General features: G+C 39.2%; 1 protein-coding gene across 1 annotated transcript; it reads right to left on the bottom strand.

Moving 5' to 3' along the window:
• Nucleotides 1-4,374: 4,374 nt before the first annotated feature.
• mgme1 (mitochondrial genome maintenance exonuclease 1) lies at nucleotides 4,375-10,501 on the bottom strand (the record flags this gene model as incomplete). The annotated part of the gene is given in 4 exon segments (NM_001127060.1): nucleotides 4,375-5,236; nucleotides 6,075-6,207; nucleotides 7,962-8,178; nucleotides 9,531-10,501. Coding segments are annotated over 4 exon segments (1,044 nt in total). The 5' UTR covers nucleotides 10,069-10,501.
• Between the last annotated feature and the right edge of the window lie 14,831 nt (nucleotides 10,502-25,332).

Here is a 25,332-nt window from a genome sequence, read left to right as displayed (position 1 = left end):
CATACAAATTGCCCCAGCTACTGAAAATTCAACATGTTTACTGCGTTTTCTGTGGGGTAAAAACACAAAAAATACATTGACCCCCCCAAAACCATATATTTTTGGAAAGTACACATTCGGGCGAATTCAAAATTGGTACCCATGTCTTTCTACTCCAAACTACAGAGTCACAACGCTTTCCAAAAATTGCCGGTTTTGATGAAATACCTGAAAATCACATCAAATCTTCCACTTTCAAGCACCTTATCTCCCACATAACATTAGGTACCAAGAAAACACACCCTAAATATGAAAGCCAAGGGTCCGCTGAACAGTTTGATGCCCATTGTGCATAGGATCACTAATGTATCTGGCATTTAGAGACCCCAAAAGGAAGTTAGTGCATACAAAGTGTATACGCTCCAATATAAGCTACCAGCATGTACATTATGTGCCATAAGACCCCCTTAACAGTACGGAGACCCTATAAGACCATACATTTTCTGAAAGTACACATTCTGACAAAACAAAAATGGGTAAATACATCTTTGTACTGCAAACTATCAAACTACAAAGCTATGCTAAACAGAACGGTTTTTAGGACATTTCTGAAAATTGTCACAAAGCTTGCATTTTACCCCATTATGTACCCCCACATTTTGTACCGTACCAACATAAAACATTCTAAATATGAACGCTAGGGGTCTACTGAACAGTTTGATGCCCTATATGCATAGATTTACCAAACTATGTGGTGTACAGGGGCACCAAAATAAAAATAGTGCATATGAATTTTCACATAAGACTCTCCGGCTCGTGCAGTTTTTGCACCCGGTATGTGTATTATGTGCCATAATACCCCCTAACAGTACGGAGACCCTAGAAAACTATATATTTTCCGAAAGTACACATTGCAACAAAACAAAAATGGGTAAATAAACCTTTCTACTGCAAACTACCAAACTACAAAGCTATGCTAAATAGAATGGTTTTTATGACATTTCTGAAAATTGTCACAAAGCTTGCATTTTACCCAATTATGTCCATGTGCAAAGACAAGTAACAAAGAACAATGTAAAAAGCAATAAAATTGATAAAAAAAAAAAAAAAAAATCACTAAAATCATTTTTTTTTTCCTAATTATATCTGCGGTCAGAATAACAGTTTGAGTATTTTGGTTTGGGCAAATAAGTTTTACAGACAAAGTCAAGCGAACATCAACTATGCATAGCTAAAAATGCAATAAAATGGCTAAAAATAATACACAAAAGGAATTGTGCAGTGCGGTTAGCGAATACGCTATCCGCAATGGCGATAAAACTTTTTTCAGGCAAGAATGAAAACGATGTGAACGATGGGCGGTGCAGAAAGGGGGGGGCGAGGAGCAGAGGGGGAGTGGAGGAAGGGGAGAGGAACTGCAGGGAAAGCCTGGCACGTAGAATGCACATTCCAGGCTTTTGCTATGGGGCCCCTGGGCAATCATGCCCCAGGGGCCACTCGTTCCCCCCCTCTGACTGCTGTCTAGGGGCTGGGGAACGAGCGGGGAGTGGAGCCGCCCCTTCGCTCCCCGCCAAACCCGGAAGTGCAGCAGGGCGTAGAATCTATGTCCTGTGGCACTTAGGTACTTTTATACACAGGACGTAGATTCTACGTCATGTAGCACTTAAAGGGTTAAATTAACTAAGTATGATGAAGAGTGCTATTCTGAGACAATTTGCAGTGGGTTGAAATTTTTTTTATTTTTTAAAGTTTTTGAGTTATTTAGCTTTTTATTCAGCTGTTCTCTAGTTTGCAATTTTTGCAATCTGGTTGCTATGGTCCAAATTTCCCTAGCAGCCATGCATTTAATTGAATAAGATACTTCTAGAATACGAATAGGAGATTTTCTGAATAGAAAGATGAGTAATAAAAATGTGCAATAACAAATTTGTATCCTACAGGGCATTTCACTTTTAGATGGGGTCAGTGACCCCCATTTGAAAAGTGGAAAGAATCAAAAGAGTACAGCAAATAACTAAAAAAACGATAAAAACAAGAAAACATGAAGACCAATTGAAAAATTTCTTAGAATTGCCCATTCTAAAACATACTAAAGCTTTTTCAAAAGCATCATTTAAATGTATTTCTGAGTATCCTCTAGCCTGATTGCTTGACTCTCTCATATGAGCATAGTCGACGTAAAGAATTGAATTGTCCCGTAGGGACTGCCCTGATGATGTGTTTTGCACGGCCTGAAGTAGCCTGTAATTGTAAATTTCCCGGGTTTTCTATAGAAATCAAAATAGTTTCTATTATTTATATTTTACAGATTTAGAACTAAAAAAGTTGCTGGAGTGTTTATCAAAAATGTGTTTAAAAAGTCCACCTTATTTTTATTTACTTTTTATAGTTTTTAAGTCACCCAGTGAACCTTGCCAGATGATAATATTGTCAATACAGTGACCATAAAATGCAAAAAAATGTTTCAAGGGATTGTTGTATATAAAATGTTCCTCCCACCGGCCAATCATGAGGTTGGCATATGAGGGGGCAAATAAAAAGGGCGTTTACTCAAGGGCAGGGGTGTTTTCGGCCCCTGGGCTGCCTGAGGCGGCTCCTCCAATGTCGCCCCCGCACTTACCTTTACAGCGCCGGAGAAGGACTGGGGAGGCTGCATCGCTAGTGCAAAGAGTGCAATTATGCTCGCGTCACTAGCAGAGCTGAATTTCTGCTTTAAGAAATGGAAATTTGTCTCTTAATACCAGGAGCGGCTTTTTGCTGTCCCTGGTAACTTTGGAAGCTCAAAGGATGAAAACACATTATTTTGCCTTTTTATAGATACTTGGTAAGACATCACCTGAGTATGCAGTGCAGTTTTGGCTTCAGTCCCTAAGAAGGATATTAATGAGTTAAAGAAACAGCAGAAACCCACAAAGGTGCTTGTGAGGGCACATGATTGGTGTCTACAAGAACAAGGACAGGTATTTTACCATGATTAAGACCGATTACCATAGGTTATGTCATGTGGATCTGAAGGTTAGTGAATGGCTAGGCATTTTCAGTTGCGCCGCAACAAATCTCCGTTGTTGCGGGCGTCTAATCTCCCCGAAATACGACTTTGCAGCGCCGCGTATGCCATCCCACCAGCGATTTACATTCTACCCGGTGGGATGGCATTGCGGGGAGATTAGTCGCTCGCTACAACAGAGATTTGATGCGGTGCGACTAATCTCACCGCGTACCCCTGCCCTAAAGAGGGCACACAAGAAAAACTATTAGCCATTCCAATATGCACATCTAAAGACAGAAAGGAATATACCTTTAAACACTGCCTTTTGTGCTACTTACATTACTGAGACTTTTCCCAAAAAGCTTGCAAACAGAAGCCTGCGGTTCCACTTCCGGCTGGTTTCTCTGCAGGGAAAAGGCCTTTATATACCCAATCCAGCTATCTACATTATAAATATACTCCCAGTGTTCATAGGAAATTAATAATACTAGAACACATCAGCAACATATTCTAATGCCTGCGCTTGGGCTGGTTTACACCGTTTTACTCTTATTCATAGTAACAACATATTTAGACTAATTGCTATTAATAAAGTGAATAGTAGCATAAAGGCTTACTCAAAAATAAAACTGGCAAGGCCACAGTCATCATTAGGATTTATATTTATTCTCTAATACAATTTTTATTTTGCCTTTGTTGGGATCAAGTACAAGATACTGGTTTATTATTACAGAGAAAAAGGAAACCATTTATAAAAATTAGAATTATTTGCTTACAATGGAGTCTATGGGAGATGGCCTTTCCGTAATTCGGATCTTTCTGGATAACAGGTTTCTGGATAAGGGATCCCATACCTGTACTTTAATACAAATTTTTTGCGAATAGGCCTGAACTGGGATTCAAAACAGGCACTGGCATTTCAAGTACACAGAGGCCCAAACAGCCCCCCCACCAGCCCAATAATAGTGACTGTCTATGGCATCTTACAGCAGCCCCTCTGGCATTTGCCAGAACCCACAGATTTCCAGTCTGGGCCTGCATGTGAATTCTACATAAGCTATTAACCTAATGCTGGAAAATAATGTTGCATTAAGAACACAAAGCAAATTGTCATTTTTTCCTGTTCACTTTGTGATAGGCTAGTAATTGTGCTCTGTTTGGTAGGAACCATTTCCTGTTACTTAAAGGGGACCTGTCTTTTTTCTAATTTATTTCAGCTCATAAGTTGAAAATGTTGGTCCACCCAATCAGCGTTGGACTGCTCCACTAGGGTATCAGGAACGGTTCTAGTAGCCCCCCTGCTCATCCAAACATTTCTCCTTGTATGTCTATATCAATATGCAGTCAGTGTTTACCATTGTATGGGCACCTTAAAACTAAATAAAGACAAAAACATATGCAAGGGGTTTTAGTAAAATATCTTTTACTGTTCAACAGTTATTATGCTGAATTAATAAACAGTTAGGATATCATTATTTTTAAAATGTATGTATAAAGTTCTGCAGCTCTGTACACCAGCTTTATGTATTTGTATAACAATATAACATGAATATATGCCTTCACTTTCTTGAACAGCGAATCACAATCAGCCGTAGTTAGACGGTTGGGAAATGGGTTCTTATAGGCAATATACATAAACATAAAGGTTAAGTAATTCAAAGTTCATGGTAAAAATGCATACAAAATAGATTACCATGTAGGTTTTATCTTTTACGTCTAGGTGACATGGTGACTTATACACTGAATTACTTAAATAAGGACATTTATCCAACAGTAAAAATAGAGTGCGCCACTGTCCAGCAGCTCAAAGCTCAAAGACATACTGGTCAAAGGGTTAAAGTGAGAATTCACCCTTTGATAAGTATGCCTCTACAAGTGCATAGAGGGTAGGTAGCAGAATTTCTAGCAACCTGTGTCTGCCACTGCAGGCTCTCATATTGCAAGTGGTTGGATCCGCTGTCTGTAGGCGCCACCTATAAAGTACAGATGAGAAGTTCCTCCCTTTCTGCATATTGTATTTCATTCACATTAGGTCCAGGTGTATGCAGGGGCAGTAGAACAGACTTTAAATGTGGGACCTTAAACAAAACATGTCACTGCCATGTCCTGTTGTCATTGCTGTTTCTCCTTCTCCTCCTTCTTCTTTTTATATTCTTCTAAGCGTAGCAGCCACTTATTCCAGAAGTGCAAACAAAGATCTGTGTCCATGAAATGTGTATGGGCAGGGGAACCATCTTTGTACGCCACCACTATGAGACCACAGTTGACCTGAAATATTAGATTTTATAAAGTAGGTTAGGATATCTCAAGGCTCTCTCTTAAGACTGGATACAAAACATTAAAAAGAATGTCTATTGTAATTTTGCAATACATTTAACATTTATTTGGACAATTAAAAAACATCAACCATACCAAAAGGACAGAAGAACCTCAGTGCTCCATAGTACATGAGCTCCATCTTCTTTATGTGTTTTGCATCATTGGATGCTTCATCAGAGAATCTAAGGGACCATGGAGAACTGAGGGACCTCTATCCTTATGGTATAGCTGATTATTTGGAGATCTGTATACATTTAGGATTGTTTTGTGCACCATTTTAGCTGTGAGACTTTGTATTACTAAGTTGTTATTCAGGGTCTGGGGCAGTATTCCCACAGGTTTCAGGTGGCTTACTCTTAAGTACTGGTTATAATTTATTGTTGCACTGTCTGTCTGTACCAAGCAATTAACAGGGGACATGTCTTGGGTTCTAGCACATAATACAGACCTGCTTCTTTAACATTTCAGCATAAATGTTACTCACATAAGGAAGGAATAAGAGAAACTGACTGTGTGGATTATTTCTCATTAGGCTCCCCCTTAACTCACAATAACATTACAAACATATGAAAATATAATAGTCACCAATTTATAGTTCTGAAAATGCACTGATACATTATTCATTTTATAAAACTGTATATTTATAGGCTAGGTCGCCCATCAATGTTTTCAGCCCCCAATCATAGAAATATGCATATGAGATATTAAGCCTAAGCCATCCCTCCTATCCAGAATGGTGAAGCAGAAAGAGACCTCCAGAAATGAGATAGCTTCTGTGTATACTTACCTGAAAATTATAATTATTGTCATGATTTATTGCTCCAATATAAGCTGCAATTTGCAGTGGATTATCAAACGTGTCTCGTATATATGGCTTTGGTTTCTCTGAAGTCTTCCAGTCTATTACACACAGCTTTTGCCTGCAAAATGACACACAACAGTAAATCTGAACAGAAGGCATGCAGATAATTGAAAAAAAAAGCCTGATCACTAATAAAAAACAGAAAACACCTTCTCAACTGTGTTAAATAAATGTTAAGCCGTATGTATACAAACATGAAAACAACCAAAATCTTAGTTACCAAAACTTGACAAATAGTGGAGAAGGCTGCATTAATAGCAACCAATCACCAATTAGCATAAGTAGAAGTCTTCTACAGGCATGAAACTAATGGCAAAATTTATAGTCCTACAGGAAAGAGGGCCTAATCTGAGGCTGATGGGAGGTGGCACGTAAGAGAACATGCAAAGACATCATAACAGTGGTGGGCATGCCCACAAATGACTGCTGCAGAATGGCCTACATTGCACCCTCCCCAATAAGTAAATGTTGCATCCCTCACGATCCATGGCTTACCCCAAGGTGGGAGGGGGGGGGGGTCACACCTCACAGTTAGGGAACAGTGGCTTAGGGCATATATATATTTATTAGGGTCACAAAGACATGTAAGCATTCAAGAGGCCACAAGGTAGTATGCATTGCATCTTAACATAAATTTAGTCAACTGATTTGTTTAGTATACAGATATCCATGTTAGACCCAAACTCTCCCCTTTAACATCTCCTATCAAAGACAGGAAACAATGTATAATAAATAGATGTGTTGTGATTCTGACAAACAATTTCCCTGGCCCAAGAAAGCTGTCAAAACTATTCAAATACTCCCAAACATTCAGTCCCTTTGAAGTATCAGACTGTGGGACTTTCAGAACCCTCAACTCCCAAGGACAGCACAATGGATTTCTCTTGCCGTATGCACCCTTACCTATAAATTGCTGAACCTGGACAATACCACTTACAATAGAAGGGAGAAGATTACTTGGCTTTTAATGTGCCTCCCCCATTCTCTCTGGATACAACAGTTTTTATTCCCCTAGAAGGGGGTAGTTAGTTGGCGATGGGGGGGTGTCTTAAGGATGAACATTGTAGCTAATGCTGCCATCTCCAGAAAGAGCAGGGGAGAGCATCAATGTTTGTAGAATAGATGGTAGTTTTCATTGAATGTACAACATTTCTCCCATTACCACCTGGTGTACTGTGTCTCTCACTGTTGCTCAGGAAGTCACAGAGTCCCTGGATATGTAACATCTATAGGGTCCCATGGAGCAAAGTGAATTTCTGGTGGTGGCCCTAAGGATGATAGGACTGCTGTTGCCACAGCTTGATTACATTTCAATTTGAGGTTTAGGAGACTAAAGGCACCAAACCCTGCAGATTTTTCTTCAGACTTGTATGAAGCAGTTGCCAGAAGCCAGCCATGTAAGTAATATGTGTCCACAGTTCTCAAGTCACAGAAGGGTGGTTGTACCTCCCATATAAATGTCACGTGTCATTGGAAATTATTGAAACTTGGTGTCACTGGCAAGTTTCTCTAGTGGCAACCACCAATTGTCCTATAATGGGAACAAGTTTAAAAACATTCTTTATAAGGAATTAACCTTAATGGGTTGGCTGCTATGACAATGTTCTCTGAAACAATTTTAACCTTATTAAAATGTATGTCTCTGTTTTACCTCTTGATAAACATGCTTCCAGTTCCTTAGCTCATTTATCCCCCTAGGCTACAAATCTTACCCTGTGACCTAAGAAGATAATTATCCCCACATACACATTTAAAATAAAAAAAAAAACTGATTTTAATCAATTCACTGAGATACTAAGAACATTTTCTCACCGATATTCAGCCACACAGTCTACAAGACCCAAGTACTGCAGCTCTGAGTGGTGCACTGCACTTTCAAGTGACTTAACTCCAATAATGTCTGTCAGAACATGCTGAACACTGCTCAGGTACCCTGTGGACCCCTCAGGCTCCTCTTTTTTACCATGATCCAGAGCCAAAAGCAGATCTTCCAGCTGCATGTGGAACTGTTTTCCCTGTGAGAAGAGAGCTTGGAAAACAACAATCTGCTGTCAGAATTATACTTATGCAGTCATTTTTCAGTCTACAGGTTTATGAACATTATTCTGACCTGAATATGCATAAGAACAACTTGACATAATTTTACAGATATAATCCCAGTTTGAAATGGAATAAAAACAAAAATTAGACCTAACCTCATATTTAAAATCTCAGATGTCAGACGGATGTTTACTGGATTATAGAATCTTTGTACCGACTAGTGCTGTGGATTTTTACACATACCAGCTCCTCTAAAATGCCCTGCGATCTACATAAAAAAGCCAGAGGCACATGGGTCCACCTTTACCATGTGTAAGCTCCCATGTCTACTTGTCACTGTAGCTGTCAGGTAGACAGGAGAATTTTGTCATTGTGGTTTTCCACTGGATAGCAGTGGCAACAAAGTTCTCAGTGTGTGAGTGGTAACCATAATCCTAATGTTAGGCCGTTTGGGCCTGTACCTATACTGTTAATTCACTAGAATTAGTCTGCCTACTATCTACAGTTCAGTTATCAGCAGAAAGTTACCCTTTTGCTTAACAAGAGTAAATAGAAAGAATATATTTTCTTTGACAGGAGGTGGCCAGCTTGCTGTCCTGAAACAGCAGAATTACAACTCATAGCTTTCCTTGGGAGCATTTCTTTGTTAGAGGTTGTAAATCAATGATCAACACAGTCCCTGTACCCTTGACCTGGTAAAACAACTATGCCTTTATTGCATAAAATCTAGCCTGCTACTAAATTTTGATGCCCTTTAGCAGTTAATACTTTTCATTTAGTCACCAGTACAGATCAGATAAGGCAATGTTTACACTTGCCCTGCAGCCTATTGGTGCCTTCCTGTGCCCCCCAAGTCCAATGTAACACAACAACTTTCCTGTTTCTGAAGTTGTGTAGGGCCCAAATCAGATTCTGGTTCTTTCACAGACATATGAGAAGAACCAGTTGTTGGCGACAACTAGTAAAAGTAGTAATAACAATAGTGATACTCCCAGTAACATTCAGATCTACTCTTCAAGATAATGAAATGCCAGGTCTCTCTCTCTCTAATTCTGTTTTGGAAGAAATGGCCAAAGATTATTTTTACACTCAAGCCAAGACCTATCTATTATCTCGTACATTTTCTGCATTTTTTTGGCAGGTTCATTAATCAATGTCTCATATTAATTAGACAATATATTTACAGTAAAGAAGTGCACAGGTCAGACTTAATACCTGTACACATCAGTGCAATAATGGCATTTCAATTTAAAAAATACATATTCTATATTTTACCCATACATTTTTTTTTTTTAAAACACAATTTGGCATTATACATTATGATTTGGAATATACAGAAACCTGCAGTATATTCAGCGAAGCCTTGTTCACCCAATTCCATGATCATCCTCTGCTTCCATCTCTCAAGGTAAAATGCCTGTTCCATGGGCATGGTTTGCTGTAGGATTCTGGTAACACTAGGAATTGTGCCATTTGCCATATGATTTCTTGCTGGTAAACTGATCTTCAGGGGTAAGTCAAAGTCGGTCTTCTCTAGGGGCAAACTAACTTTATTTGGGTTGCTTAGTGGGACCCAGTTCTGAGGAGCCTTAGGCTCAGGTGTTTGTGTTGCAGTCTTTGATTTTACTACTTTGCCAAACAAAAAATTGTCTTCTTCAAATAACCTATCAGGTGTCTGTGGACTGATGCGGGAGGCAGTGACAGTACGCACCAAACCTTCGTATTTTGCTTGGTTAACCTCATCATAACCATTGTGTTTCTTTTTCCTGCTCAGGCAGGTGCAGGAGGTGGATATAAAAGCAGGAAGGAAAGATTTGTGCTGCAGTACATCCCTTATTATCCTTCTGCAGGTAAGGTGAATCTGCTGAAGCGGCTTCATTTTTGACACCAGTAGTTCACATCTGATGATCAGTTACCTCCTGAAACATACGTACAGATTAGTATAACACCGGGCTATAATAATAATGAAATAGTCCAGCAGCACCAGCAAAACGTGGATCCACTCCTCCACTTAAACTCAATACAAATCCTTCAAAGGTGCGCTTATAGAAAAAAATCAGTCCTCGTTCCAGGGCACTCTGCAAGTAAAATCTAGAGACCACAATGGTGCAATACTAATAATAAATGGCCGCACACACTCAGTGTATCTTCTACATGTGCATGTCACAGTTGGTTTGCAGCAGCGTGCCTTCCCTCTCCACACTCCAGCACCTACACAGTTAAACGCTGATAGTGAAGAGTGTACCGACAGGAGCACACAATAACGCATCAGTTCTTCTTACAGTGTGTCCAAACGTGCATGCATATCATGCCTTCTCCACTGTTCAGTTCTGTCTGCAGTAACTTTCACCTCCGTGCAGCAGTTCAGTTCTTCTTCCTGTCCTGGGGATTCCTGGTACCATGTGATCACCTACAGCCAATCACACTGTTCCTTCTCCTACCAGGATAGTCACAACAGAGCAGGGAGGGGGGAGCTAGATCGAGTTTTCAGCAAGCAAAGCAGGACTGATTCAATCTATTTGTTTATCACAAAACAAAAACTGTAGTACCGTGTTAGCCAGTGTCAAAAATAATAATAAAAAAACAACAAAACACAAATACAAAAGTATTGTAGAAATGATACCTATATTGGCTAACAATAAAAATACATTGCAAGCTTTCGGAGCTCTAAGGCCCCTTCATCAGGCAAAATACAAATGAGAACAGAAATGGCACAACATTTATACTGATAGATCAAAGAGAAGTGTTTACAAGCAATAAATTAAGAAGTTAGATAGAGATAACTTGTGAAGATAGTGAAAGTAATTAAGGTTTATTAGGGTGGGTTGTAAATAGTCCAGGGGTCTAGATTCAGTCAGATCAGATAGTGTGACATGAAACCTGACCCCAAATTAAGGCCCTGTCTTAATTTGTTAAATAACTCCTTACATTTGAATTCATAGATCTTCCTTTCTCGTTCAGATCCAAAGTTCCCTTTTAGAATTAACACCTTCATGTCCTGAAGCCAAAACCAAATGTTTATTAACTACATAAAATGGCCCAACATCACCCTTTTACATTGTCACCAATTACCTGAGTGTGTGCGGCCATTTATTATTAGTATTGCACCATTGTGGTCTCTATATTTTACTTGCAGAGTGCCCTGTAACGAGGATTAATTACCCCCGAAACATAAATACAACGTCAGTAACAAAGCAGGAGACCAGTTTTTAGTGAATCTGTTTTACCCGGTATCTGAAATGATTTAAAATGACAATTCCAATTGGCTATCCAGCTGTTCTGTTTCTAATTATGCTTCTAATAATGCTTCTACTATGTTTCTACTGTGACTGGTCAGAACATGTGATCACCCTTGGGCTAATAATGACACCAGTTATCACCCTGCTTTCCTTTACTGGAAGAATTCAAGGTGTTAAAACTGATGTAGAAAATCAATGTGGCTCTTAAGTTATAGTTAAATATGAATTTTCAAATTACTTTGCATTAGCTGACCAATCAGAGGACTTTTACTTTACAGGGTCTCCGGCTTCTGTGAGGATCTCCGGCACCTGGAGACACAGAGAAGAGGCAGAGTGGAGTAGTGCTGCCTTCAGGGTTTTAATTGGCTCCTGCCAGAGAGGAAGAGCCCTAATGTGACAGGAACTCATGGGTCCAAGTGCTCATCAGCTCTTAAAGGGACAGCAGCAGTTAAAAGAGCCAAAAAGACCAGAGCAAAGCTGAATGTGGATCCTGCTCCTGCTCTGTATGACCTGCAATGTTTCTACCATCTTGTGATGACAGACACCTTAACCCTGTGGAAGGCCCTGCCCTACTACTTCCTCTACAAAATTTGTAGAAAAGAATATGTAAATATGTTCTCTCTCTTTCTGCTGCCCATTAAGCCACTCATTTATCCTTGAGTTTAGGATCTTTATGCCACTGAACGTTTTCAAGGTTTCAATGTTGTTAGAAAACTGTAGCAGTTTTTCTTGCAGTGATTCCCTGTATTTAGTGCCCTTCATTCTAAATTCAACAAGATGCCCAGTTTTTCCTGTTAAGGGCACAGTCGGTTCGGGGACCGCATCAATGAGCTGATGTGGTCCCCGATCCGGCTGAATTTTTTAACCTGCCCAATAGATATCTGCCCGATTTCAGGCCAGATGTCGTTCAGGCAGGCCCGTTGTTGCTGCCCCTACATGGGCCGATAAGCTGCCGAATCTGTCTAGCTACAAAGCTACAATCAGCCCGTGTATGGCCACCTTTATTGTCTTAGTCTTAGGGGCTGATTTACTAACCCACGAATCCGACCCGAATTGGAAAAGTTCCGACTTGAAAACGAACATTTTGCGACTTTTTCGTATGTTTTGCGATTTTTTCGGATTCTGTAAGAATTTTTCGTTACCAATACGATTTTTGCGTAAAAACGCGAGTTTTTCGTATCCATTACGAAAGTTGCGTAAAAAGTTGCGCATTTTTCGTGGCGTTAAAACTTACGCGAAAAGTTGCGCATTTTTCGTAGCGTTAAAACTTAACGCTACGAAAAATGCGCAACTTTTCACGTAAGTTTTAACGCTACGCAAAATGCGCAACTTTTTACGCAACTTTCGTAATGGATAGGAAAACTCACGTTTTTACGCAAAAATCGTATTGGTAACGAAAAATTCGTAAAGAATCCGAAAAAATCGCAAAACATACGAAAAAATCGCAAAGTACCGATCATTACGAAAAAAACGCAATCGGACTCCATTCGACCCGTTCGTGGGTAAGTAAATCAGCCCCTTAGTCTACAAGAAACAGGTTCCAGTCTCTTGGCATGGCCTTCATGATATCCCTTCTCTGATTCTGCCAACATATTTATACAAATATTCAGTGGTAACTAAGAAAAATTAACATATTTATAATTTAACACTATAAAATGTAAGTTCTACATTCTAGATTCACGTTCATTTGGCGCTAATTAAAGTTGATAACCTCACAGGAAGTGTCAAATTGTGATAATGAAAGTTAAAAACACAAAAGTCTGCTTTTCTTGCCCTGCTTTTAATTTCTTGGTTAATATTAAAGGTGGACTAATTAGTTAAGTGGTTAAAAACAATTTCTTTTATCAAAGAGGATCTAATATCAAGACTGTAGTAGTACTTCTTTATTGTACATTTGCAAATGGACCTACTGGCCATGCACCAACTTACTGTAGGAATCTTATGGACTTTTCCCGTAACACTTGTGTTAACCCCTAGAGTTAGCATTTAACTAGGTAAGCAGTAAAACCGCAGCAACCAATTATGTTACAATCCATACTCCTCATATGATTAAATAAATAAGCCTGTCTGAAGGCCAACCATTTACAATGAATTTTGCTTAATCTAGTTATCTTCCATACCTCCAACACAATCTGCACCTTATTTTTATTCAATAATTATTCAATGTATCTGTTGCTGTATAAATTAAAAATGTAACAATATGCCATTTAAACAATATAATTGCTCTCTTACTAATAACACAGTAGCAAGAACATACTGTTTTACAGTTTGTGAGAAAAGTGTGCCCTGCTCATACTGTTACCTGACATGTAAGGTAAGTAGATAATTGCAGACCTGCAACTTATTCATGGCCCCCATGACTACCCCTGCAAATCCTGTTCTTGACCCCCATGTCCCCATCGCTTTTACGTGGCAGAATGTTAGCATACCTTCCAAACTGTCCCGTACTGTGATTTCCATAAGAAAACTCACAGTCCTGGATTTCAGTTTAAATGCCCTGCTTGCTTTTCACCACCTGCCAGTGGGTTTTAAAGAGAGGGAAAAAACTCAAAAGATGGCCTTGCTTTGGAATATGCAAACATATTTGATTTTTTAAACAGGAGTTTTAGCTGGGCAGAGAGAGACAAGAAATTCTGCTTGTGCATAGGCGAGGTAATGCTTTCAAGCTATCAGTTTATAAATAAAGGTATACATACATACATCAGTTTATTTAGCCATCTTACTAATTGGCCATCTCTGTAGTATGCTTACTGGAATGACTGGTTTTTGGTTATGTTTTTTCATGGTCATGGTATTTGGGGTTATGGCTAAAAGGTGGGCATGGCCATTATTTTTTCACAGTGGTGTCCCACTATGTCCCCCTTACTGGTTTTTAGATGTTTGGAGCTATGTGTTGGCCACACCAACTGATTACAATCGCTAACCTAAATCCCTGGCCCAGTGCTCCTTTCATGCTATATTTCACCTTCCAAGGTTTTCTTCCATTGAAAGGACCCGGTGTTCCCTTTTGGCTGTCAGGAACAAGCACATATGTGCTTCAGTAAATCTTGAATTTTAACTATACTGTGTATATACTGTATATGGTTCAGGACCTCAGCAAGGACCTAAAAGTTTCCGCTCAAGGCAACTTCCGCGATTTTGTGGAAATCCCGGCGCCGCATATGCCATCCCACCGGCGATTTACATTCTCGCCAGTGGGATGGCATTTTGGGGAGATTAGTCGACCGCAACAAGGGAGATTTGTCGTGGGCGACTAATCTCCCCGTGTGCCAGAGCCCTAAATGTTCTGCTATTCAGCGCTGTGTACTTACAGTGGAGGAAATAATTATTTGACCCCTCACTGATTTTGTAAGTTTGTCCAATGACAAAGAAATGAAAAGTCTCAGAACAGTATCATTTCAATGGTAGGTTTATTTTAACAGTGGCAGATAGCACATCAAAAGGAAAATCGAAAAAATAACTTTAAATAAAAGATAGCAACTGATTTGCATTTCATTGAGTGAAATAAGTTTTTGAACCCTCTAACAAAAAAAGACTTAATACTTAGTGGAAAAACCCTTGTTTGCAAGCACAGAGGTCAAACGTTTCTTGTAATTGATGAGCAAGTTTGCGCACATTTTAGGAGGAATGTTGGTCATCTCTAAATCCCTAAGGTTTCGAGGCTGTCTCTGTGCAACTCTGAGCTTGAGCTCCCTCCATAGGTTTTCTATTGGATTAAGGTCCGGAGACTGACTAGGCCACTCCATGACCTTAATGTGCTTCTTCTTGAGCCACTCCTTTGTTGCCTTTGCTGTATGTTTTGGGTCATTGTCGTGCTGGAACACCCATCCACGACCCATTTTCAGTTTCCTGGCAGAGGGAAGGAGGTTGTCGTTCAGGATTTCACGATACATGGCTCCGTCCATTTTCCCGTTAATGCGAATAAGTTGTCCTGTGCCCTTAGCAGAAAAACACCCCAAAGCAAAATGTTTCCACCCCCATGCTTGACGGTGGGGACGGTGTTTTGGGGGTCATAGGCAGCATTTTTCTTCCTCCAAACACAGCGAGTTGAGTTAATGCCAAAGAGCTCTATTTTGGTCTCATCAGACCACAGCACCTTCTCCCAGTCACTCACAGAATCATTCAGGTGTTCATTGGCAAACTTCAGATGGGCCTGCACATGTGCCTTCTTGAGCAGGGGGACCTTGCGAGCCCTGCAGGATTTTAATCCACTGCGGTGTAATGTGTTTCCAATGGTTTTCTTGGTGACTGTGGTCCCTGCTAATTTGAGGTCATTAACTAACTCCCCCCGTGTAGTTCTAGGATGCTTTTTCACCTTTCTCAGAATCATTGACACCCCACGAGGTGAGATCTTGCGTGGAGCCCCAGAGCGAGGTCGATTGATGGTCATTTTGTGCTCCTTCCATTTTCGATCAATCGCACCAACAGTTGTCACCTTCTCTCCCAGCTTCTTGCTAATGGTTTTGTAGCCCATTCCAGCCTTGTGCAGGTCTACAATTTTGTCTCTGACATCCTTGGACAGCTCTTTAGTCTTTCCCATGTTGGAGAGTTTGGAGTCTGCTTGATTGATTGATTCTGTGGACAGGTGTCTTTTATACAGGTGACTAGTTAAGACAGGTGTCCTTAATGAGGTTGACTAATTGAGTAGAAGTGTCTAACCACTCTGTGGGAGCCAGAACTCTTAATGGTTGGTAGGGGTTCAAAAACTTATTTCACTCAATGAAATTCAAATCAGTTGCTATCTTTTATTTAAAGTTATTTTTTCGATTTTCCTTTTGATGTGCTATCTGCCACTGTTAAAATAAACCTACCATTGAAATTATACTTTTCATTTCTTTGTCATTGGACAAACTCAGTGAGGGGTCAAATAATTATTTCCTCCACTGTACGTACCACAAAATACATGAAAATTTACATAAAGTGCAGTGAACTCTGCAGTTACAATTGTTTGCCTCCATTTTGTATACAGGCAACAAATCAGTGCCAAATATATGCAAATGTTATTTGGCCATATAAGGCCAGGATGAATTGTGAGGTGGGCTAATGAGCCAGGAAGAGAGAATGGCACATTTAGAGGGGAATTGGACTGCATACATATAACAGGACACATGGGAAGGGTCAATAGAGATAAAATGATACTTGGGGAGGGGGCAAGGAGGGCAGAACTGAACAGGGAGGGTGTGGGGGTCACGGAAGGGAAAGTGGCACATGGAAGAAGGGAAAGGATAAAAAAACTGAGACTTGAAGTTTGTGAGGGGGATGTAAGAGCAAAGAGAAAGATATCAGGTGATGAAGAAAGGAATATACGGACAATAAAGTGATCGGAGAAGAATACACAGAATTATTAGATTTTGTTGAAAGGCTCACAAAACCTGTAAATATTTTACTCTGGAGTAACCAATGGATATGTGGGTCTCTGGTTTGTTTACCTTATAAAGTGCAATTAGGTGTTGTGGGGTGCAGCCTTTACACCAGTGGTGTAACTGGGCTTTACAGCAAATTTAATTTAGGGCCCCAAAACTTGGGTAAGTTGACGTCTCTACCAAGATATATTAAAAACTGATTATGGCTTTACTAGGCCCCTTATACTCCTGGGTCCACCTGGCACCACAATTTCCTCTTCTACTGTAGTTATGTCCCTGCTTTACACAGTATACAAAGTATACTACCTTTAATATAGTAGAAACACAAAAAATAAAACCCTGGTCTCTGCATTTTTTTGAAAATGATTAAGGCTGCTCATATTAAAGGTGTCTGTGCACCTATGCAGACAAAAGGATAAAGCAGTATTTGTAACTGCAATGTGATTTTATTGTAGAAGTGATTTCAAACTACGTTGCAGGTTGTGCCCTTTATCAACCGTGCCCTTACACTTGATAATTAAATATCACATTGCAGTTACATTATGACATAAAATAAAATCACATTGCAGTTACAAATACTGCTTTAAACTGTCTGATCATTCTTCCTTTTGATTGCATAGGTAGTTATGGAATCTTTGCGTAACTTTAGAACTTTACATACTTTTGCATTTTGCACCCATGGTTTGCACCCACATATACAGCTTTTTGTGCTTCCATAATTGGGTATTATAGCTACCACTGTTTGACTGTAAAACAAACACAGGTATGGAATCCTTGAATGAGATCACCTATATATGTGTATATATACTGTTTGTATTGTGTCTATCCTGAATCAGCCCATAAATAACCTGAGCACTCGTTCATGTTAGTAAGTGCCACTAAGGGGCACATTTACTAATCCACGAACGTCCGAAAAGCGTCCGAATGCGTTTTTTTTCGTAATGATCACGACAATTCACGAAATTTGTAATGGCTATGAAAAAGTTGCGACAATTCGTGCAAGTCGTAACGGCTACGAAAAAATCGCAAAATGTTCGTTTTCCAATCTGAATTTTTCCCATTCGGATTTGGATTCATGGATTAGTAAATCAGCCCCTAAGTGTACAAGGGGGATTTTTGGACACATCCCTGTTGTGGCCAGTCCGTGCTCTATTCAACCTAATCCAAACCATGCTTCATTTGATCTAGACCACACCCCCTGCTGCACCCCTAATAGGAGTATAAATACAGGTAGCATCTAAAAAACTGGGTGGTTAGACAAGCGGGGACTTATGATGTGATATATTATGGTCACACCCCTATTCCTATTCATATTCCATTACTAGTGTTATTTTTATAACCTAGCATTCTACAAATAAAAAATGTATTGAAAGCTTTTTTATTTTATTTCATTCATAAATTAATAATGGTGCCATAATGTTAGAAAAGGAAATACAATACAGTGAAACGTTGAAGTAGATACATAAACCAACTGATAGCACCAACCAGTATACATTTTGACCGATTATTCTCCTGACCAGTTCAAATTTAATAAGCATTATAAGATCCATTACAGCTCTGCTTATTATTGATCTTTTCATATTCTTTAAGTTGGGCAACTTTTTGCTCTTAGAGCATTGGAGAAAGGCCTGTAGTGCCATCACAATGTCCTCAGCTCTCTAGTTCATGCATGTCTCCAAGGTAACGCCACTGATGCCCTGCATGTCACTGCTGCTGGTCACATGCCTCACAATAGCTTAACTGCCATTTGCTGGGTTCAGACCAACTGACGTTTGGATAGGGAGTAGGAGAGGGAGTGTTTTCGATCAACGAGTGCTAAAATTATAGAAATTGCGAGAGCGTGCAGATAAAATTTATAAAAAACAGTGTAGGAGAAGATACCATCATGAGTTTGAGTAAGAAAAGGAGTCGGAGTCCATCTGGAGAGAAATTAGATGTAGCAAAAAGCTTTGTAGAAGAGAAGCCCAACAAGGATTGGAGCAAGGAAAGGAGTCAGGAGATAGAAAAGAAAGAAGCCGAAAATGATAAAAAAAGCTGCGGAAATCAACAGAAAATTCAGAATAGGAGCATTAAAAGAAGAAGGAGTGAAGAGAAATACAAAGTAAATGAAAAGAAGACAAGTGAGGATGTGAGAAATAAGAGGGGAAGACTTGAAGGGCAGTTAGAAACAGAAAAGGAAAGCCAAACAGAGAAGACCAGTAAAGATGGGAGCATTAAAAGGAGAAGATCTAAAGAACAACAGAAAGAAAAAAAAATCCAGGCAGAGAAGAAGAGCAGTGAGGATGGAAGATTTAAAAGGAGAAGATCTGCAAAAGAACAGAAAGAAAAGGTAAACCAAGCAGAGAAGAAGACCAGTGGGGATGGGAGCATTAATAGGAGAAGATCTGAAGAAGAACAGAAGGTAAAGGAAATACAAGCAGAGAAGAAGACCAGTGAGGATGGGAGCATTACAAGAAAATCTGAAGAACAGAAAGAAAAGCAAAGTCAACAAAGCAGTAAAGAAAAAAACATAGAGCAAACGGAAGAGAGGAATAAAAGACCAAGGAGCCCAGAAGACCCCTTAGAAGGTAAGGAAACAACACTGCACTTTTTGTATATATTTAATAGACACATACAGTACATTGTAACTAAATGGGAAATTGCTCAGTGCAATTTTAAGCACTTTTGCTAAGTCTCTATCATATTCAAAGACTTTATTATAAATGTTATTAGGAGCCATTTAACCTGTCTGAATCTTTATTATGTGTGGCAGGGAATATACCTTATTATTCCCTATATGTCCCCCTTCACCCTTTCCCTTATTTGCTAATAACTAACAGCAAGTTTAACTGCCAATTTCTATATATACCCCTTGTGCTGCTAAAATCCCACTGCTCCTCAATGCAACATTTAGAAAAACAGGCAGATCCACTTACGGTAAAGGCACGTGGCGCTACTAGTAACAGCTACTTGCCATGTAGATCATATTAGCAGAGGCAGTTCTCAGTATTGGCAGGTTTTCTGGCATTTAGCAGTCGTGAAAAAGGAGCTGCTACTAGTAGCTCCGTGTGTCTTCACCCTTACAGAGATAGAGAAGCGTAACTCCATTATGAGCTCTGTGAATAAATGAGGAGAGTTAAGGTGCAAAGTAGAATAAATGTGGCGCTTTATAGTACAATTGTTGTTTGCATCTTGCCTCTCACAAATGTATATCGGCCCTTGGGGCTTAAAATGAGGTTGCAAGTTGCCATAGATATAAGTAATACCTATCAGTTATAAATGTAATATAAATAGTTGTTTTGTTTTTCATACGTATACTTGTTGATTAAATTATTAAATTAAACATATACTAGTATGTACAGTTTATATGTGATATTGAGCTACTAATGGGATTTTTTTTCTCTAACAAGGTGGAAGTATACAGAAGAGATCCTGTTTGGACATCAAAAGACCTGATCCCCTGGATATCAAAAACTATAAGTTCCACTCAGAGCTGGGACAAGGAGGCTTTGGCCAGGTGAGCGAAGTATATTCCAAGTTATTAAATATGGAATTATTTTATCTCTACAAGAGACACTGTGATATTAAATGTCTTCTCTTATTTTTATTAGGTGATGTTGGCTACTTTTAGACCAAATAAACAGCTGGTAGCAATAAAGGTCTTGAAGAAGAAGTCTGCAAAGACCCAACACCTATACCATCACTAAAGAGGCCTATTTTTTGAAGATCAGCAGAGGATGTGCATTTTTAAGCCATTCTTATGCAGTTTTGCAAACAGAGGTAACCATACTGTATGTGTATATGTATGTTTCTTTTGTATGTGTGTGTCTGAGATTAAGTTCTTGGCACTCCCAGACCTTATTGTCATTAAGTACTCACCAAAAAAATTACTTTGTCAATGTCAATAAATTTACGTTAGTGTAAAGTAGTGGTACCTTCATGGTGTGTATTACAAGGATAATATTTATCATTGGAATATATAACTTATTTATATAACTTTAGCCCCCTGCAGAGGTCTCCCACCCACATCCTAAAAGGTACCACACATTACCCTAATACCGCTCTATTTACCCTGTTACTAAAATGCAGAGTAGCACAGCAGGGTTGGCTGATGCATTCTATCACTATCCTAGCTAAATGGTGTATGGCAAAGAGCTGGTGCCATTCAGTGATCACAGTCAGAGAGCTGGGAAGATGCCATGAAGCAGCCATAGATGGCAGCCACCAGACCACAGCGCTGCTCTGCATCTTATTTGGAGCCGAGTGTGGTGCAGTTCAGCGGGGTGGGGGGGGGGAGAAGAGGTCACTGCAGACATCCCAAGTTATCTGGGATGGTTTTATTAAGTTCATTAAGCAAGTACCTTGAATCCTATCTTATTGCCAGCTGTATTTGTGGGTGGTAGTGTCCCATGTCTCACATTCCTCTAATCTGTCCTTACCAGCTGAAGCCTTCTTGTCCTGGAGTATTGCAGTGGGAAATCCATGTGGGATATGATTGATTGCAAAGGAAAACTGCCAATGTCAAGCATCATGTGAGTATTATCAGGCAGAAATGACAATTCCAGGGTAAATGTACAAAAACAGGTGCAATACTTGCTCATTTTTATTTTTTTCCAGAGCTTTTTATCTTTCCCCAAAGAGACCCGTCTATATATATATATATATATATATATATAAATATATATATATACTGTATTTAATCCCCTAGTTGCTAGGTCCTGGTAATGTATTTAAGTTACCTAAGTGGAAACTTTGTTATTGGCCCATAGAATTAGTGACCACTTTAATATGGATGATATGTGCCAGGGAGCCTGGCCCAATTTACCAAGAGTCCTGTCATAGAGGGAAAACTCTTCTAAATAAAGCCAGGGAGCAGGGGCCCTATGAATGAGGTTTATTTCAGATTATGGACTAGTTTTTGTCTGGAGTATCTTCTAGGAAGGTAAGATAATGAGACATAGCTAGAAAGAGCAGCGTTGTGCTCCACCTAAGGATTTATAGCTACAGATAGGGCTCCCTGAGGGCAAGGGATTCCCTGAAGGGATTTTGGCATAGTATATACTTCCTAAAATGTTCTGTTGGAGCGGATCTGGACCACTGGCTGGCAACCTAAAAGTGTATCTTAAACCTACCTAGTGCCTCCATAGTGGTGTGAGGGTTAAACTCTGCTTTGATATTTACCATATCAATTGTTTTGTTATAAGTTTATTATTGTAGCAGAGGGGAGTAGTGGCACAACACCAACTTTCTTCCATCTGGGAAAAGGAGGCCAAGGTGACTCCTTCTACCATCACTAGCCGGAAAATGGCTAAGATAGGGTTACCAATATATATTAATGTAAACAAAGGGGGGTGGATAAGTTTTTACTTCTACCTTGCAAGGGTCAAACATGTTTTGCCCTGTTCCACTCAATAAATAATAAGAACCACAGGATTTCATTAGACAATAGGCAAAAGATAGATAAAAAAAAAATGAGAAATTGGTGAGATATAAGAATGATGATTATTTTCTTTTTGGAAAGGTTCTAACACAGCTGAGATGGTGGTTGCCCTCCAGTTCCTGCATTCCAAGGGAATCATTCATCGGTCAGTAAAATCTCAATATGTTGTGTTAACACCTTTAATGTGTTCTTTAAACTAGTCACTGTTATCATGATTCCACTCACTGTGAGCAGATCTGTCTTGTAACGTTCTTTGATATTGTTCCTAATATCTCGCCTACAGTGATCTAAAGCCGGACAACATACTGGTAGATAAAGATGGCCATATTAAGATCTGCGACTTTGGCATTGCTGAAGTTGGCCTCATTGGCAAGAAGAAGACGAGCGGCTTAGCAGGAACCCCTGGATACCGGGCACCAGAGGTGACATAATTTATTTTTAATATTTACAATATATACCTAGTAGCATATATATATATATATATATATATATATATATATAAATATATATATAAAAGGATGAAAGATTTGTATATAAAATCTATAGAATAGCATTAGCATCTTAGATGATCCCACTGCCATGGGAAACCATCAATCTAACAAGTGCTGGCACAATGCAATGTCGGGTTATTTAGATTCCTAGAATCTATTAGGGGTAATTCAAGGCACATTGGTGCTGCAATCTTGGGCTGTTTAAAACTTGATGTTCAAAGTGCCTAAACCTATGTCAACAGTTTGGCAAATGCATTAAGAGAGCTGAAGCCAAATAATGAGTTTTAGCCTCACCCCATTCTTTCTGGGAATTCTTGCGCTATCTAGCACTTGTTACTTGATCAAAATAAATGCCTTCTAACCTAATGGGTACCTCTAACCGAAAGTCTTTCTGACACAGGGGTCCCATAGTAAAACCCCAATGCAAACACTTGCTGCTGTTCCCTAAAATACAGCTTTGCTTCCTAACATTCTATTATTGAAATGGAGGAAAAGTTATGTGGTAGGGAGAAGAGACCAGTATCTTCCTGTCATATCTCAGGTGTTCCGTGTTAGAGCAAAAAGGCCATGCCAGGTTATGGGCAAGAATTGCAGTGTGATTCCTATTGACAGTAATGAGAAGCAGTCCAGATAGCAATCCTATGGAGAAAACTGCCAATGTAACCCTTGTTTCATATTAAAGTCACAAATATAAGTAGCCAATTAAGTTGTTTTTATTTTTTTCTTCAAAGATTCTATCGAGTGAAGACTATAACGCAGGAGCGGATTGGTGGGTCATTTGGGCTACAATGTATGAAATGGCCACAGGAGAATTGCCTTTTCCACATTCAGGCAGCCTTTTTAGGCAAACGATTCATGATTAAAATGAGAACACCTAATTACCCAGATTATATGAGCGAGGAAAATGCTGGACCCTCCTGCCAAAGGTAAATATCAGCAGTTAAATAGAGGAATACATAAAGGAATTGCAGTGTAATTAATATTGTATATAGCTGTGGTATACATAAGTATCAGAGGTCCCATTTGTGTCCGCATATTTAACTCAAAGGTCTGCACATATATATTTCATATTACTGTAATGATGACCTTTTATATAACTTTATTTTTATTGGTTTATTAACCTGAAGTAACAGTAAAAGTAATTTGATAAAAAAAGGAGACAAAACATTAACATATGATAAGGTATTTGAGCGATATTGGGGAAGAGGTTCATAGAAACTGGGAGAAGAAGGAATGAAAGGTGTCCCTGGTGGCAAACTTTTTAAAAGGACAAAGTAAGAGAAAATGTCTACAGGGTCCAAATTTGTTTTATCCTTTTGCCTACATGTTGGCCCTCCTCTTCTTTAAAATATTTCACCATTTTTCAGATTTTCCAGGTAACATCTGCACTGGTTCCAGCTGGGCGCATACGCAGTACAGAAATGTCTAAGAAAGAGTCTGTACAGCCTATGCACCCACCTGAGCCCCTACAGGGATACCTGTTATACCCAGCAGGAGTATTTTTGAGAAGGAGTTTTAGTTCTGTAAGCATTAAAATACTGGTAGTTTGTATGAGGAGGTGTAGTTTTTGATGGTTACAAGTCAAGTCCTTCTTGTAAAAAAAAATAGAACTGTTTCTATAAGGATTTTTAAGCTATAAATAAAAAAGTCTTCCTTTTCTTATTCTTATTCCCCTATTTCGTGGAGACGGTACCCAGTATAATATATCTGCAATATTCAAATAAAGGACTATTTTTCTCTTTAGCTTTTGGAGAATGATGAAGTCAGCGCTTGGACTGAATGGGAACATCAGGGAGCATGCTTTCTACAGCACAATCAACTGGAAGATCTGAAAACCGAAGTTGACCGCTCCTTTCCAGCCAGGAATGGTAAATTTGTGCGCTGAACCAAATGAATAATCTAGTAATATCCTGCCGGGGGCTCCTACTATACTCCTTTTTTTACTCTTGAGTTCTCTTTGTTAGAGATATATTAAATATATGAAAACATGGGTGTAACAGTTACTCTTCCATTGTTCAAGTGATGTCATGTGGAACATCATCATACATTTTGATCCAAATTTAGCCATCAAGTTGGCTTCCTTAGTGACTTAAGGCCACATTCAGGAAGACAGCCCAATAATTTGCTGCTTCTTCATATTTACCAGAGTGATAGGACTGGTATTGTTAAGATAAAGAGTTTGTCCTAGTAACTTAATACGCCTGCTGTTATTGGGATAGAGAGTAGGTCAGCTCCATAATAACACCAGACAACTGGCTTAGCCATTTTCTTCCTTGCAGTTAGCAATCCCTAAGTGACGCATTATTCATTAGTTTGATTCCCATATCCCTATAACAGAAAGAAAGGAGTGTATTCTCTTTTTCTGTGAAGCTAAAAGGCTGCTTTCTATAAAGATTTTAAAACATATTCCAGTATATATGTGGGTATTTTTCAGAAGGCTAAGGGGCATAATTAATCAGGTGTCATAACGTTAAAAACAGTGGCAATGGAAATGAAACTATACAACGCTGTATAAAAGGTTAAGCACTTTTTTTAACTTGTTCATAGCCATCAGCAGACGACCTTCATGAATACCAGCCAGCATTCTCCCCTCAGTGTTCCAAATGAAGAAACCAACTGGAAAAATTTCTC

This window comes from Xenopus tropicalis, chromosome 5 (assembly GCF_000004195.4).
Source record: "Xenopus tropicalis strain Nigerian chromosome 5, UCB_Xtro_10.0, whole genome shotgun sequence".
NCBI classification, from domain to species: Eukaryota; Metazoa; Chordata; class Amphibia; order Anura; family Pipidae; genus Xenopus; species Xenopus tropicalis.
Note: the sequence above shows the minus strand (reverse complement) of the source record. Positions and strands in the feature narration are given on the sequence as shown.